Source organism: Phaethon lepturus, unplaced genomic scaffold (assembly GCF_000687285.1).
Source record: "Phaethon lepturus isolate BGI_N335 unplaced genomic scaffold, ASM68728v1 scaffold20257, whole genome shotgun sequence".
Lineage (NCBI taxonomy): Eukaryota > Metazoa > Chordata > Aves > Phaethontiformes > Phaethontidae > Phaethon > Phaethon lepturus.
In genome coordinates, this window is record NW_010554325.1 from 245 (window position 1) to 14,908 (window position 14,664).

Below are 14,664 nucleotides of genomic sequence, written 5' to 3' on the forward strand. Positions count from 1 at the left end.
GGGGCTGAGCGAATGGCTGTGTGACTTGGGAAGGGTTGAGGTGTGCGAGCGCCGAGTGGGCAGGTTGGGCTGGAGCCGGGGCTCTGGGGCATAGACCTGCGCTGAGCTGTGGGGTGGACATGGCGGCTCCAGAGCTTGGTGGAGAAGGTGTATTTGGGGGACCTCTCCTAAGAAGTGGGTGCAAGTTGATCCCCATGACACGTCCACACCATTGAGCATCTCTTGAAACTGCGGAGCAAAAGCTTTCTTGTAGAACAGGATGGGAAAAGATCCAAGCCTCCTGCCGCTCCTCCTGTGCGCGATGCTGGACCTGCTCCTGGTCCTGCCGCGTAAGCGAGGCACCTGGGCATAGGACCTGGCTTTTCCATCACCCTTTCTGCCTCCAAAGATCCCATCTGGGGCATGAGTATGTGGTCCAGAGTCTGGCGTGGTGCCCTTTCTCAGACTACATTGTGTTATGTTTCAGGCAAGGATATGAAGACCCTCACTGGTGGTATCCAGCAGCCGGCTATGGGGGTGACTACACATACCACAGCCACCAGTGGCAGCCGGGGGCCTGGCAGGATGACAGAGGTATGTCGTTCTCCTTTGAGTCTGGGGATGGAGGCAACTTGCTTGCAGGAGAAGAGGTGATACTTTCTCCGGGATGGATTGTTCTTCTGGGGCTCGCACATCTCCAGGGCTTGCTCCTGGACCCGTGCAGCACTGCCACGAGTGTGCGTTTGGGAGATCTGAGCAGAGACTATGTGTGCCAAAGGGAATGTTTAATCTTGATCCGCATGGCTAAAAACCTGCCTCATTCCCTGTTCCGGGCTGAACTTGATCCTGATGGTGCTGTGTGACCAGGGTGGCTGGGGCCTTGTTTTTGCTGTTTCTGGAGTTCCTGGGCTGAAGAAAAAGGGAGGGAGGAAAGGAAATCAGTGCTATGTCGGCAAACATGTACAGGCCTTTATCATACCTCCAACTTGCCGGGTTAATTTGGAAGCAAGTGGGGTGTGCACGGCAAATTGTCCGACTCCTTTCTTTTTGCAGCTTCGTTAGGCCTTGTTGCTCTGGAGGGGCAACGCTCAATTTTGATTCTCTCTCTAGACCTGAGACAGGGAGAGCCTTACCGCAAGAGTACCAATTACCGGGACCAGCACTACTACAGGGGTTACCACCCCAACTTGGCTGCGACCCCCCCGGGGCAGGACAGGTAAGGGTGGGAGGTCTGGGCACCACTTGGTGCAACTGTCTGCTGCAAAATTACCGGGTTTGCGGCTGGTCTGAAAATCTCTGACCTTCGGGGTGTCTCTTTTTTCTCCCGTCTGCAGGACGCAGACCTACGATTCCTATGAGGAGAGCTACGTCTTGGCTGCCCAGCGGGAATGGGCAGGGGGAGAAACCTTCAGCAGCAATTCAGGGGAGCCCGGGGGCCAGCCCCAAGAGGTAAGCTCGAGATGGGCAGGGATGGAGGATAAAAGTCTTGGGAATCTCCCCAGAGATTTTGGGAGCAATCCATGTGTCCCTCTTCCAGCTGGGAAAGGAGGCTGAGGAGAAAAGGGCTGCTTTGCTATGTCGCACTTGGTGCTTAGCAGTCTCTGGGGATTATTATAGTGGGTTATTAGTATTTATGAACTACCTGCTGGGCTGTTGTTCCCCCAGGCATGGGGCTGCATGCCACCCCCTCATGGGGCCAGGGGCAGGGCAGAAATCCCGGCTTGGTGGGATGCTCTTCTGCATCCTCCACAGGTAGCTGAAAGCTGTGTGTCGTTGTCAGCTCTGTCCACCAAAGTCTGCTCCATCACGCCCGTGTCCTGATCACTGTGTTTTGCCAAAGAGCAAATTAAAAAGATCATATCAAAGGCTGCTGTGGTGGTTTTGCTCCTGAGCAGTTTTTTTTGATTCTCAAGCCCTGCCTGCTGGCTGTGTTGAGGAGTTTGTGTTAGGGCTAGGAAAGCTGTTGGGCTAGACTGGTGGCAGATATAAATTATTTTAAAAGCCACTGGGTTATGACCAGGGTATGTGCCATGATGAACCTAAGATGCTGAAGGGTGTGAGCTGCTGGGCTGGGAATCATCTGTGCTGTGCTTCTCGGCCTGGGCATCTTCATGGAGGAGCAGAACAGCAGCGGTGACCCTCGTTTCTCAGCCAGGTTTGTATTTTCTCCCTTCCCCGCAGCCCTCGGGCCAGTCCAGCCTGCTCCGGCAGTACCGTGAGTCGGGGCTCAGCTCCAGCAGCTACGAGCTCAGCCAGTACCTCCACGACGGTGCCGACCGCTACGACCCTGCGCCGTCGGGGACCTGGAGCCCGGCACAGGCAGGTGAGGAGTGACGGGGCCCTGGCCCTGCTCTGACGAGGGGGGAGCAAGGAAATTAAATGGCTGGTGTTCGGAGATTTGCTGTCTAGCAGCCTGGCCCTTTCCTGGGGGAGGTTGCGCAGCTGCAGGGCATGACCTGGGGGGCTGCGGGGTGGGCGCATGGTCCAGTGGCTCTGCCCTGGTGGGTGCAGGAGCTGCCACGCATGCCTTCTGTTTTAGGGGCTAGTTCTTGCACAGGGGGTCAGTGGAGGGTTACTTAGGTTGGGGGGCCAGGTTGGGACCTGGTCGTGAACTCCATAGTGGAGGCGGTGTGGGGTCTGGGTGGGTGGACTCACGGTGGCCTGTGTGTCATTGCAGAGGGGTCCTTGGTGTCCACCCCGGCCCCAGTGGTGCCCCTCAAGTTCTCGGTGCCGCATGTGGCGGTGTGCTTTGGAGCCAGCTGGTGCGGGTGTGCCCCCACCGCCCTGCCGAGCGGCAGCTAGCCCACGTCGAGCTATGCAGCCTGGAGGTATGCCACAGCCCCGCACCCCAGCCCGCCCTCGGTCCCCTCGCTGGAATGGCTCCTTTTGTCCTGAGGGACGCAAACACCGTTGGTCACCCGAAGGGCTTCCTCGGCAGCCTTCCTGTCCCCTGCTGCCGTCTTACCTCCAGCCCACGTGGGCTCTTGAGTCTGCGCTGTGCCAGCCTGTGCCTGGGCGTCGCTTCCAGCCTTCGGGCCCCGCATCCCGCTCCCTCAGCCCCGTAACCCTTGTCATCTGTTCACAGTGATGCCCTCTGATAGGGACAGACGTGGTCCATTCCTCTCCGAAGGGTGATTCTGCTCACCTTTCTGAAGTGCTCCAATACAAAAGTCACACCCATCCCCTGAGCTACCGCAGCGTTTTCAGTCTCCTGTTTTGCCTCCCAAAGGAAGCAGATGCCATTGCAACAGGCATTTCTTTCCTGGGGTCCATGTGATAGTTTAGGGTCTATGCTCTGGGGTTACCTTAGGACAGCACATAGGAAGGCTTCACCAGCACTGTTGAACCCTTGGCCAAGGTTAGCTGAGGCTGGCCTGATCGCTGGAGTCCAGCTGCTGAACTTGCTCTTGTTTTTTAGGTAATCCTTCATGACACGAAAGAGCTGGAGGAACTACAGGCCTTCCCGGGGCCCCTGACCAGGTATGCTGCACCGGCAGGTCCAGGAGCTGTGTCCTTCTGGCTGTACTGGCACGGCTGGCCTGGGAGCACCTCTCCTTTGGGAGGAGACATGACCTCAAGGCAGACTTTAGGGCTCCCATGGTTTTGAGAGATCTGCAAAGACCAAGCCTAGGTTCAGATTGAGAGCCCATCTTTGCTGTGGTGTAGGTTGGCTTGGATTGTGGGAGATGTGGGGTTTTTTTTGAATATTCATAAGGTGTGGGTTTAGTGTGGTTTGCATGTCTGACCTTATTTTGTATTCATGCCCCAGAAAACTGATTTTTGGGAGATCTGTTTGGATGTCTAAAGCCCTGGGAAAACCTGTGGTTTACCTTTTCCTAAGGTTTTCGTCCCCCGAGGCTGTTGAGCATGGCAGGGTCAGACCCAATATGTACCTTCATCCAATCTGAGCCTGGGGATGAATCGTGGTGTATGGCATCAGGTCGGCTCTGTATCGTACTGGTTATTCCAGCCTGTCTTCTAGTCACTCGTAACCAAAGCGGGGGGAGAAAAGGAGTGTGCAAAAGGAGGAAAAGCATTTACTGAGTGGAAGAGCTGGGTAGAAAACCTGGAGGTTACCACTTTTGCTAAAGGGGACGTTGGGAATCTCCATATGATGTGTTGGTGTGATAGAGTCAGGATCAGCACCTCCATCCCCAGGCCCTCTACCCTGGCTGATCTTGTGTTTCGGCCACCTTTTCTTTCCAACAGTCTGATTATTTTATTGGAAGACAGCGGTTCTGCCTGGCTTGCACATAGCTTAAAGGTTTCTGCTTCTGTTTCAGACCCAAAGGGTTTATGGGGTCACCCATAAAGCGTGTCTTCCTCCCTGCACTATGCCAGTTTATCAAATAAAGGATACTGCCTGTATGTATTCCTGCTCCTGCAGCCTTGGACATCCACGGCTGTAACAGCAGCACACAGCAAAGCAAAACTGAGGTTCTTTGCAGATGGATGGATGAAAATATTAACAGGAGGACAGAGAGGCTTTGAGATGCACTCTGGATCCCTGAAACACAGAAATCTGCAGAGAGTCATAATGATAAAATTTAAGCATTTTTGAGCTTAGTGTGGCCAATGAGGTATGTGGTCATTGGCACTGGGGATCTTCTCTCCTTCGTCTTTCACTTTCAGTCTTTGGCATCCCCATTGGTGAACCTGGGGATGCTTTGAGTCTGAATGTCCTAGACTGTTTTGCTTTGTGTTTCTTTTGATGCCTTTCTTTGCTGCTGTAGGGAAGATCTGCACAAGGTGGATGTGATGACATTTTGCCAGCAGAAGATAGCCACGAGCTGTGATCTCTCAACACAGAGAGGCAGAGATTCAGCTCTTCTCTGGAAACTCCTGGTCCTTCTCTGCCGGCAGAATGGGGTAAGTGCCCTGTGGAAGGGGTTGAGCCTTTTGATCTGACAAGTGAGACAAGTTATATGCTCTTTAAGTGCCTCTTGATCCAGTCGCTATTTTCAGGGGAGTGTACCATGAAAGCATCCCATTGCCACAGTACCATCGATCAGTTTGGCACTGCCCAGGTACTTGGAGCAAACCCTTCTCCTGGGTTGCTTTTCATCCTTGTGGACTACCAACAACCCAATGCCATAGCAGCTCTGAGCGGGACTGTTGCCACCTTCACCGAGGAGCCAGCACTTACACTTAAGGGGATTATTCCCTTAACCCAATGAAATCAACCCAATCTGTTCTGTAGCTGCTTTTTGGAAGCAGAGATGATGTTCAGAGTGAGTGCTGGGAAGCTCTTGCTAGTTGTGTTGAATCCTTTGCCCTCCAAAACTGCGTGCTGGTGGCTGAGGCTGGTCTTGTTGGGGAGATGTGCTAGGATGAGGATACGAGTGTAAGGGTGTTGGACTGGAAGCGCTGTCAGCCTTCGCACACAGGGCAGCCTCCATGGGCCTCGCTTCTCCCCTTCCCTTTCGCAGTCTATGGTGGGCTCGGACACGGCTGAGCTGCTGATGCAAGACTGCAGGCGCCAGGAGAAGTACAAGAGGCAAAACCCCGCAGCAAACCTGATCGGCCTGACGGATGATGAGTGGATGTCGCGTCAGCCGGGGACACTGGACCTCATCACAGGGGAGGTCCCTCCGATCGTGGAGACACAGGCACAGATAGTGGAGAAGTTCACCAAGCTCCTCTACTATGGCAGGAAGAAAGTAAGTGGTGAGCAGGGTCCAGGACACAGGGCTGACTTTTTTCCTTGACCTCTTTGGCCTCTTCAGGCAGGTTTTACAGGGAAGTGTCATTAAGAGGTGCCTCGTGGTTGTGGGATCAACCCTTCAAGTTGTGTTTGCACGGCAGGGCTTATGGCCGTGATTTCCCACCATTGGGATGGGGCCCTGAGTGAAGACAAGATGCGAGGCTTTCACCAGCTCCATGAGTTTAGTTGAAGCTATGATCTCAAAGGATATCAAAGGCACAGGGAGAGTAGAGGGTTGGATGCAGAGGAGCTTGGGTGCCCAGGCTGGGATTCCATGGTGGTGGCATCAAGAGCTACCAGACAGCACAGACCTGGAAATCCAGGGATGACAATATTGCTATGAAGGTCCCATTTCTTGTCATCATGCAAGGTAAAAAGATAAAGGGACCTTTGTGAATACGGAAGATTTTTTTTTGGGGGGGGGGTATTAGTTAAAGCCAGAGCAGTCATCAGAGCTCTTTTCTGAGCTGGGTGAGCAGAGGGGGTCCCCTGGCAGAAAAGGAGGGCAGGGAAGTGAAGTCAGTGCAAACCCTTTCTCTTCTCCACCTTGTTTGCAGGATGCTCTGGTCTGGGCCATGAGAAACCAGCTGTGGGGCCATGCTCTCTTCCTCTCCAGCAAGATGGACCCTCGGACCTACAGCTGGGTGCTCACTGGGTAAGTTGGAGAGGTTAAAGCAACGTATGATGCTCTGTGACTGGCTTTGCCAAGCCTTTTATCTCTTCGGGTGCCCTCAGCCCCAGTGCACTGAAAAAAACCCATTGATTTCAGCTGGACCCTTGCAGGGGGGGCAAAGGGAAAAAGGAGGCGTCCATCCGAATGGGCCTGAGTCTTTCAAGCTTCCTGATGGACAGGAGAAACCAAGGTGGGGGCTGGAAAACAGACGGAAAGCCATTCCCTGGGGATGTAGGGGGGATTTATTCTGAGTCTTTGGCTTTGCCCTTGCTGCCCTAGCAAAGGCATCCAGAGTAGAGGGAGCTGGGTTATCTTCTTCATGATCCAGCCTGATCTGAGCTGCTCAGCCCACTCGTATGAACGTTTTCTGGTGGAATTAATGTACTTAGTCTGGATTGGGTTGATCCCTTCAGGGAGAGTTAAGCATAAATTTTCTGTCTTGTGCAACATGAATCCTTTTAAGGAGGTTTTATCCAGTGTTGTCCTGGAGACTTGCCTGCTCTGGAGGTGATTCAGATCATCAGCCTGGTGGGCTGATGATCCTTTCTGCGTTCTGGGCAACCCCTCAGGACACTGCTTTCCTGGGGCATTTGGAATGTGCCCTTGGAGGTGAATGAGGATTTGGGGTGCTGGCATGGCAGCTCCATCTTTGCTATATCCTCACAGGTTCACCAGCACGCTGGCCACCAATGACCCCCTGCAGACCCTCTTCCAGCTCATGTCAGGAAGGATCCCCCAGGCAGCACTGGTCCGTGAGCAAGAGGCTGGCCCTGGCACGTGTGCCCCTGTGCTGTCACCTGCTGTGACACCCACCTTTGTGGTGACCGTCTCTGCTCACCTTCACTCTCCTCTTGTCTCCCTGCAGTGCTGTGGGGATGCCACATGGGGAGACTGGAGGCCCCACCTGGCTGTAATGTTGTCCAACAAAGTTGGAGACGTGGAGCTGAACCACCGAGCCATCGTCACCATGGGAGACACTTTGGGTGAGCTGAAGCCGTTGTAAGCAGTTATGTTTCTGCTGTCTTGTAGCAGTTGGGTGGACACCTGCAGCGTCACTGTGCACATCTGCACTGGCACAGATGTGAATCGGTGCTAAATGGTGCATGCACACCTGTACCCCTGGAGAGCTGCAGTGCCTGTGCGGTGGCAGGGATGGGAGGTTGATGGATCCTACTGCTCTTTGTGCTGGCAGATGAGTCAGGCTCAGACACATCCATTAACTGCTTTTTTGGAAACACCTGGAGCAGCTGGACACAGGGAGGGCATATGTAACTGCAGGGACTGAGACTTCCTCCCTGTGGTGGGGACTTTTGGGGATTTCATGCCAATAATGGCACCCTGCAGAGCTGGAGTCTGCTCAGGGTCCCCTGGTCCTACCACTGAACTGGACCCCCCTCCTAGGTACAGAGAACAGCAGTTGGGGAAAACAGACAAAAACCAGGGATAGATAACAGAGGGCTCAGGGTCTGAATGGGCGGGGAAAGTGGGGTGGTTGGGTTTGGGTTTGCATCTGAGTTTGGGGGTCTCCAAAGCAATGTTGACCATGCAGTGACCTCTCTCAGGACGAAGTGTTTGTCTTTTTCCCTCCCATCCAGCTGGCAGGGGAGCAGTCGAAGCAGCTCACTTCTGCTACCTGATGGCAGATGTCCCTTTGGGTTACTTCGGGACAAAGGCAGACCGCATGGTTCTACTGGGCAGCAACCACCGGTGAGTGAGCTCAGGCAGGCAGTGCCCTTGCCAGGGTGACGTGTCCCACCTTATCCCCATCCCTGGGAACTCACTTTCGTGCAAAAGCAATCCCTGTTTGTCAGTTTTTACTGCTCTCAGTGTGAGCTTTGCTCCAGGCCTCTCCAGCCACAGGCTGGCATGGTGGTGGAGCTGCGAATCTGTGTGGGGCTGCCTGGGGAGACAGCTCCGCGCCTGCTCACTGAACCTACCCCTCTCCTCCGCAGCCAGGCGTTCGCCCAGTTTGCCAGAACAGAGGTCATCCAGCGGATGGAAATCTTTGAGTACTGTCAGCAGCTACGACAGCCTGAATCCTTCCTGCTCCCCTTCCAGGTAGCAGAGATGGACAAGCACCTCTGGTGCAGCAGCTCAGACCTGCCCCAAAACACGCATCCATCCCCCTGAAGCCAGGGATTCAGGCTGCTCTCCAAGGCTTGTTCTCTCGCTGGGCTTTGGGAGCGATGGGGAGGCTGCCCTGGCCGAGGGGCTCCTCCGGGTCAGGGCAGGGCACATTTTGGGGCACGGTGTGTTTGATCGGTGCTTGCTCAGGTCTGGTTGCCATCCTGCTCTCTGGGTAACGGATGGGCTTTTCATATTGCAAATAAGCGCCCGGCTGCCGCTGCCTCGGGTGGATAAGTGAAGATGGTGGGCTGGCATGCTCTCCCCACAGCCCATCTGGTGGCTCTGGGCAGGTCTGACCTTGAGACAGTGCTGTGGTTCGGGGAGCGAGGCCGTGTGGCCCCACAGGGACGAGTGGGGTGTCCTCAAGTTGCAGATGACCTCTGGGCGATGAGACTCATGACAAGTCACGCTGGGATGATGTGCCATGGCAGAGGGGACCCATGGGCACGAGCACCTCCTTGCTCACCGGTGTCTGCTCTGCTTCCTTCTCCTGAGGTGTACAAGCTCCTCTACGCCTCTCGCCTGGCTGACTACGGGCTCCCAGCCCAGGCCCTGCAATACTGCGAGCAGATTGCCGCCGCGCTCCTGGGCAAGGATCCGGCCAGCCACCCCGTCCTGGCCCAGCAGGTGATGAAGGTGAGTCTCGTACCCCACTGCATCCTTGGCAGGGTGTGATACCCGTTCAGGACCCGGTGTGGTGGGAAGGATCCTCGGGGTTTCCCATGGCTGGGGCTGCTTGCCAGCTCTGAGCATCCCCCCAGAGTTTGCTGCCTGGCATGTGCTGTGCACAGCAAAGCCAATGCCTCCGTGAGGCCTCTAACACCCACAGACTTAGGGTAGAAAACAAAGGAATTGAGTTGACGGCCAAGTAGGAGCAGAGTTATTTGAAGAAAAGGATGTTTTCTGTTCTGGAGGGGCTTTTTGAACTTCTAAATGGCACAGGCTTAAGGAGCTGAAGTGTGAGTGCTTGACATTTCTCCTCCAGCACATCATCCCACAATTGCATTTACCTGCTGGCAGCCCTTTTGGGATGACAGCCAACAGGAGCGAGTCCCAGCTTGTAGCACTGAGCCCAGCCCCTCTGCTTCATGAGTGGGGTGCTGGGGCAGGGAGGGGAGAAGCAAAGTGTCCCAGGTCCCCAGAGCAGGTTGGGCTCTCAGCAGAGCGGGTCTGCCCACTCCACGTGTATCACTGGGGCAGTGCTGAGGCTGCTCAAAGCCTTCCTCTGTCGGGAAGGGGTCAAAAGCCGTGAGCTGAGGGGCAGCAGGGATGCCTGTCTGAAGCAGGTGCTGTAGAAATCGCCCGAAACTCGGCCGGTGCAGCAACCCGCCCCTCCATCATCGAAATCTATTTACTGCCTAACTGTCTCTCAGATCTGCCGTTCTGCTGGGGATAGTGCTTCTCCTGGGAGAAAACACTTTCATCTGAAAAACTAGTCCATTCGTAGACACTCCTGTCTTTGATGTTTTAGACTGTGTTACAAATTATGACACACATTAGTGTTTGATTAAGACTTCCCCTCTTTTGAAGCTGGGGACAATCTACAACCAGGTGCTGGTTCATTAATGTTGGATCAAAGTGCACATTAGCTTTTGGATTAAACATTCCCCCCGTTTAGGAGTAATCATGCTTATAATTTCCTCTTTCCTGCAAATGATTTAGGATGAACACATGTGTGTTTGCAAAAAGATGGGACGGTGGGTCTGTTGGGAGCGTAAGCTCCTGGCTGGGTGCTGGGTTACTCCGCTCTCCGTGGCTGTCCCGTGTCCCGAGCCGGGCTCCAGCCATGTGGGTCGTGTCTCGCTGTAACCTCCTGGAGGTGGGAAGCGTTTTGTGCTGGTTTAGACTTTGCTCTTAAAAACTTTGGGAATAGGAAGAAATGGGGACTGGTGCTGGGGGGAAAGCTGAGACCCATGTGGTTGCAGAGGGTGGCTGAGCTGCAAAGTCACCTCTAGATGGCTTTTGGTGGCCCTTGATGCGGCCTCATAGCAAAGCGTAGAAGATAAATGAGTGCGAGGGAGCTTGAGAAATCCCCAAGAAGTGGGTTGCTACCAGTAAGAAAAAATTCAGTGAAGACTCGAGTGAAGAGCAGTGCTTTGAGTGTCCTCTCCCCTGGTCCAGCTGTCTTAAAACTGGACCCTTTTCTAAGCAATTTCTCCAGGCTGGGATTTAGCTCTGCAGGGAGCCCTCCGTTGCTCCCTGGGCTGGTGGGATGGGTCGTCCCAGAAGAGCCTCTTGCTGTTGATGGTAGCTGGAGCCCCACATGATTGAGATGGGTCTGTGCTGCCCTGGTTGCAAGCCCTGTCTTGCAGGAAAAATTAAACACACAGCAGCAATACTGCAGAGAGGGACCTGGGGGAGATAGTGGAGCATGGAAAAAATACCGAGCAGCAACATGATAGCAGAATGCTGTTGCAAAAAAAAAAAAAAAAAAAAATCCAATTTTATTCTGGAAAAAAAAAAAAAAAAAAAAAATCCAATGTTATTCTGGGCTGTGAGAGCAAGAATGGCATGTGTGAGACAAGGAGGTGATAACCCCTCCATGCTCGGGTCTCGGGGGTCTTGGCTGGGGCACTGTGCTCTGTTGGGGATGCGACGCTCAGGACCAAACTGGAGCAAGTGCAGAAGAGAAGAGCAGGGTGATAAGAGATTGAGGGGGGAAATGACCTCCCAAGAAGGCCTTGGGGTTATTTTTTCCCAGATAAGATATGCTGGGGGAGGAAGGGGTAGGGGGGATGTGATAACAGTCCGCTGGCACGCAGGAGGCAGCTTTTTGGGAATGGTGCCTGACTGTCCCCGCAGCTTCTGTGGGAGCAGGAATCGAGAGGCTTAGTTTGCAGCAGGGAAGATTTCGCTTAGATATTAAGAAAAAACTCTTTGGTTCTAAGGACATTAAGCATCAGGACAGGCCTAGGAGGCTGTGAAATCTTCTTCTTGGAGATTTAAGTGCAAATCAGACAAACACAGGCTGCACGGGCTGGTGTTGGGCACACAGGATTTTCTAGACTGCTGGCAGATGGAGCAGGTAACCTCAGCGGGTCCCTCCCAGCCCTGTATTTGTTTTCTGCGTGGTTATGAGCGACGGTAATGCTTGTGGCGTTATGTCAGGTATGGGGTTGGTGCACAGCCCTGGGAGCTGGGCTGCTTCCAGGGCTCCTGGTGGGGTGTCCTGCAAACCTGCCAGTGCCTTGGGCTGGCTGTCAAGTGGGATTAAAGGTGCTCATTTACCTTGGAGGAGAAAAGGATGATAATAGTTACCTGCCTCTCTGACGTGAAGAGCCTCTTCGACATCGGCACTTGCGGAGGTGGCTGAGACAGCCCTGCTGGGGTCTCTGTGGGGCACGGGATGGGCCAGCACCTCTCCACAGCAATGCAGGAGAAGGAATAAATCTTGCATAAGAGGCTGGTGTTACTTTTACCCCCCTATGATGAAGTGCAGCAGCTCTGGTGCTATTTTCCCCCGGGCTTGTGTGCCCAGCCACGTGCAATTGCTGCCAGGGTCGGTCTCTTCCCCGTGGAGCTGAGACGTGTGATGAGCCCTGTTGCCCTCCCGGCTCCACAGCTAGCCGAGCGGCTGAAGGTCTCTGACCCGCTGGGCCTGGGGGTGACAAGGCCGGAGCGGGCCCAGACGCTGGAGCCAGCCTGGCGGGTAGGGCTCGGGGCCTGCTGCCGGCAGTGGGAGGTAAGGTGGAGTGGGGATGCGGGGCGGGGGCAGCCGGTCTGCGTTGTAGTTTGTCTGCAGGAGCATCGTCCTCCTCTGCCCTGAATCCGAGGGGATGGCTATGGAGGTTCGAAGGCCGGTGTTATCCGGGCACCTTTCCTCTTGGCTTGTGAGCTCAGGGATGAGGCCTCTGCTGTGGGACCCGCAGCTTCAGCGGGAGCAGGGGGGTTGCAGAGCCCGAGGGTGTGAGCAGCGAGGGCTGCAGAGCTTCATGGGGGCAAAACGCTCCTTGTCTTGGCTCAAGGAGGGCAGTTGGGGCTGGTGGGTGAATGAAGATCTCCTCTTGCAGTGAGGATATGGCAGAGGACACTGGTGGGCCATCACCCTGCAGATGTGTGCTCTCCTGTCCCTTAACTCTGGTCTGGCCCTTGGATTAATGCTCTTTCTTCAGGTCTCATGTCTACTGTCAGTTTTGTGCCCTTTTCTTTCTCCAGTTTCCCCTCCTGCTTGCTCTCAGCAGAGCAGCAGTGCTGCAGCCCCCTTCACTTGCTGGGAAAGAGCTGTGACCGTGCTGGTACGGGTTTCACCTGTAACCTGGGGTCCCACAGCCTGGGGGGAGTCATGAGCCCCAGACCACCAGCACCATGCTTCCCTTTTGCATCACTTTTGTGCTTTCCTTAGTCTTTGCCCTGTGCCATCCTTTTTTCCACCTGTTTTAGCACATTTCTCCCTCTGACTACTTGCAGGTGGAAGACAACCTCTCTCCGGAGGTGGCACCCGCTCAGCCCGGGCTCTCCTGGGCTGCTGCGTCGATGGCAGGTAAAAAAAACGAAGCAGGAGGTTGCAATCGCTGCGGTGGGCTTCTCTGCGCCTGGAGTTGTGCTGCCACGGGCTGCGAGGCAGCTCCCTGCTCCCCGGAGCATTTCTCAGCAGCTATTCCTCGCTCCTTACATCCTCCAGAGCTCAAAATTTTGCTCCTGCCTGGGTGCATCCCTCCGGTGTGGGGCTGCCAGGGATGGGCTGCAAACCAAGGGGTTGGTGCTCGTGCCCTCCACACAAAGCCTGAGTAATTTGTCCTAATATCGCAGCCGCAGGAGTCCCTGCGGGTACCGTGGGGGGAGAAGGGAGGCTGAGGGAGGGCGGCTGGATGAAGCACGTGCCTCCCGGCCGAGACTTGAGGGAGACAGCTCCATTCCCAGGCAGTCCTTTGAGGGTGCAAATTGGAGCTGAACTAAGGGGATTTCACACTTGCATAGCAAAAGATGGGGGAAGGAGCTTGTCCCTCGGTGCCAGGCTGCAGCATGCCTGTTGGTGAAGCCCCAGTAATTCCCCTTCCCTGCTACCTCTTTCATCCTTTTGCTTTGCTGCTTGGAGACCCCAAGAGTCCCTTCCAGTGCTGGTCCACCCAGAGGGTCAAGAGACATCAAGATGAGGGATGTGACCTTCCCCTGGGTGGCTGTCAAGGGAAGAGCTGGAGACCTTTCCTAGCTAGGCAACGTGTCCATCGGGATGCTCCATTGAGAAGCCAGGGGCTGGTGACCCACTGGCGTTGCTTCACAGCCACCTCCATCAGCAGGACACCCCAGCACAGCCCGCTGCTCCTCACTGCTCAGGTCTAGCTTTCTGCTGGGAACGCTGGCACCCGTGGGTGGAGAATAAAGGCTGGTACAGACAGGATAACACACGACAAAATTCTCCAAGCCATTTCTTCCTATCAGCTTTCCTTGCTGCTGCCAAATTCCTTTTCAAAGAGCTCTTCCAGGCAAGTAAAAAGGATCATCAACCCTGATTGCCTTCTGCTGCTATCAGGGCTGAGGCTATGATCATCCTTCTCTGGAAAAAAAGTCGCAGGTACGATGGGATGGCTTTTCCAAGCAGCCATCTACGTGGTCTTTGCAGCTCACTTTCCTGATGCTTGGTACTTTTCTTCATTGAGAAGGCCGTTCAGAGTTGCCATCTGAGGGACCTGCACACAGAGAAAGCTGGCTTCATGCTGAATATATCCATCTTGGGAAGACAAAGCCCAAATCAAGGTGCTAAGCTGGGATGCACACAGTCACAGCAACCTCCCTCTCCGTCCTTACAGCCGGGGCTTTCCTCCCTGACTTTGCCCAGCAGAGCTTGCTGGGCAGCGTGGAGTTGAGCATCCATCCATCCTCCCTGTGGATCTCACCGCTGCCGCAAGCATCTCCAGGCTGCGTGGGAGCGGCTTGTGGGCGCGAAGCCGACCCTGAGTGGGCTGGAGGCGATTCCAGCAGGCAGAGCATCCGAAAGGTGCAATAGTCTGTCCCTAGGCTCAGTGCCCAGCATGTTTTTGGCCGGAGGCTGCAGGGCTAGAACAAGCAGGACGTGCACCTGGGACGAACAGCAGCGCTGTGTCTAACATCAGAGCAACACGTGTGTGTTAAATAAAACAAACCCCACTTGCTCAGCCTGCCTTTCAAACAAAAAGAAAACCAACCCTGAATAAATCTGCCTAAAGCAAGAAACTCATCCGTGGGCGCTCCTGTGGAGCAGGAA

The 14,664-nt window shown here is 54.7% G+C and overlaps 1 protein-coding gene across 1 annotated transcript in view; it reads left to right on the forward strand.

Moving 5' to 3' along the window:
- Positions 1–301: 301 nt before the first annotated feature.
- Positions 302–14,664, forward strand: part of SEC16B (SEC16 homolog B (S. cerevisiae)) — a gene marked incomplete at its 3' end in the record, with an annotated part of 18,358 nt that continues 3,995 nt past the window's right edge. The window contains 18 exon segments of the mRNA XM_010291823.1: positions 302–329; positions 445–573; positions 1,090–1,195; positions 1,314–1,428; positions 2,173–2,302; positions 2,657–2,731; positions 2,734–2,807; positions 3,398–3,459; positions 4,713–4,848; positions 5,409–5,639; positions 6,241–6,338; positions 7,023–7,104; positions 7,222–7,339; positions 7,952–8,063; positions 8,309–8,414; positions 8,979–9,119; positions 12,046–12,165; positions 12,891–12,963. Of these exon segments, the coding sequence (XP_010290125.1) occupies positions 302–329; positions 445–573; positions 1,090–1,195; positions 1,314–1,428; positions 2,173–2,302; positions 2,657–2,731; positions 2,734–2,807; positions 3,398–3,459; positions 4,713–4,848; positions 5,409–5,639; positions 6,241–6,338; positions 7,023–7,104; positions 7,222–7,339; positions 7,952–8,063; positions 8,309–8,414; positions 8,979–9,119; positions 12,046–12,165; positions 12,891–12,963 (1,936 nt within the window).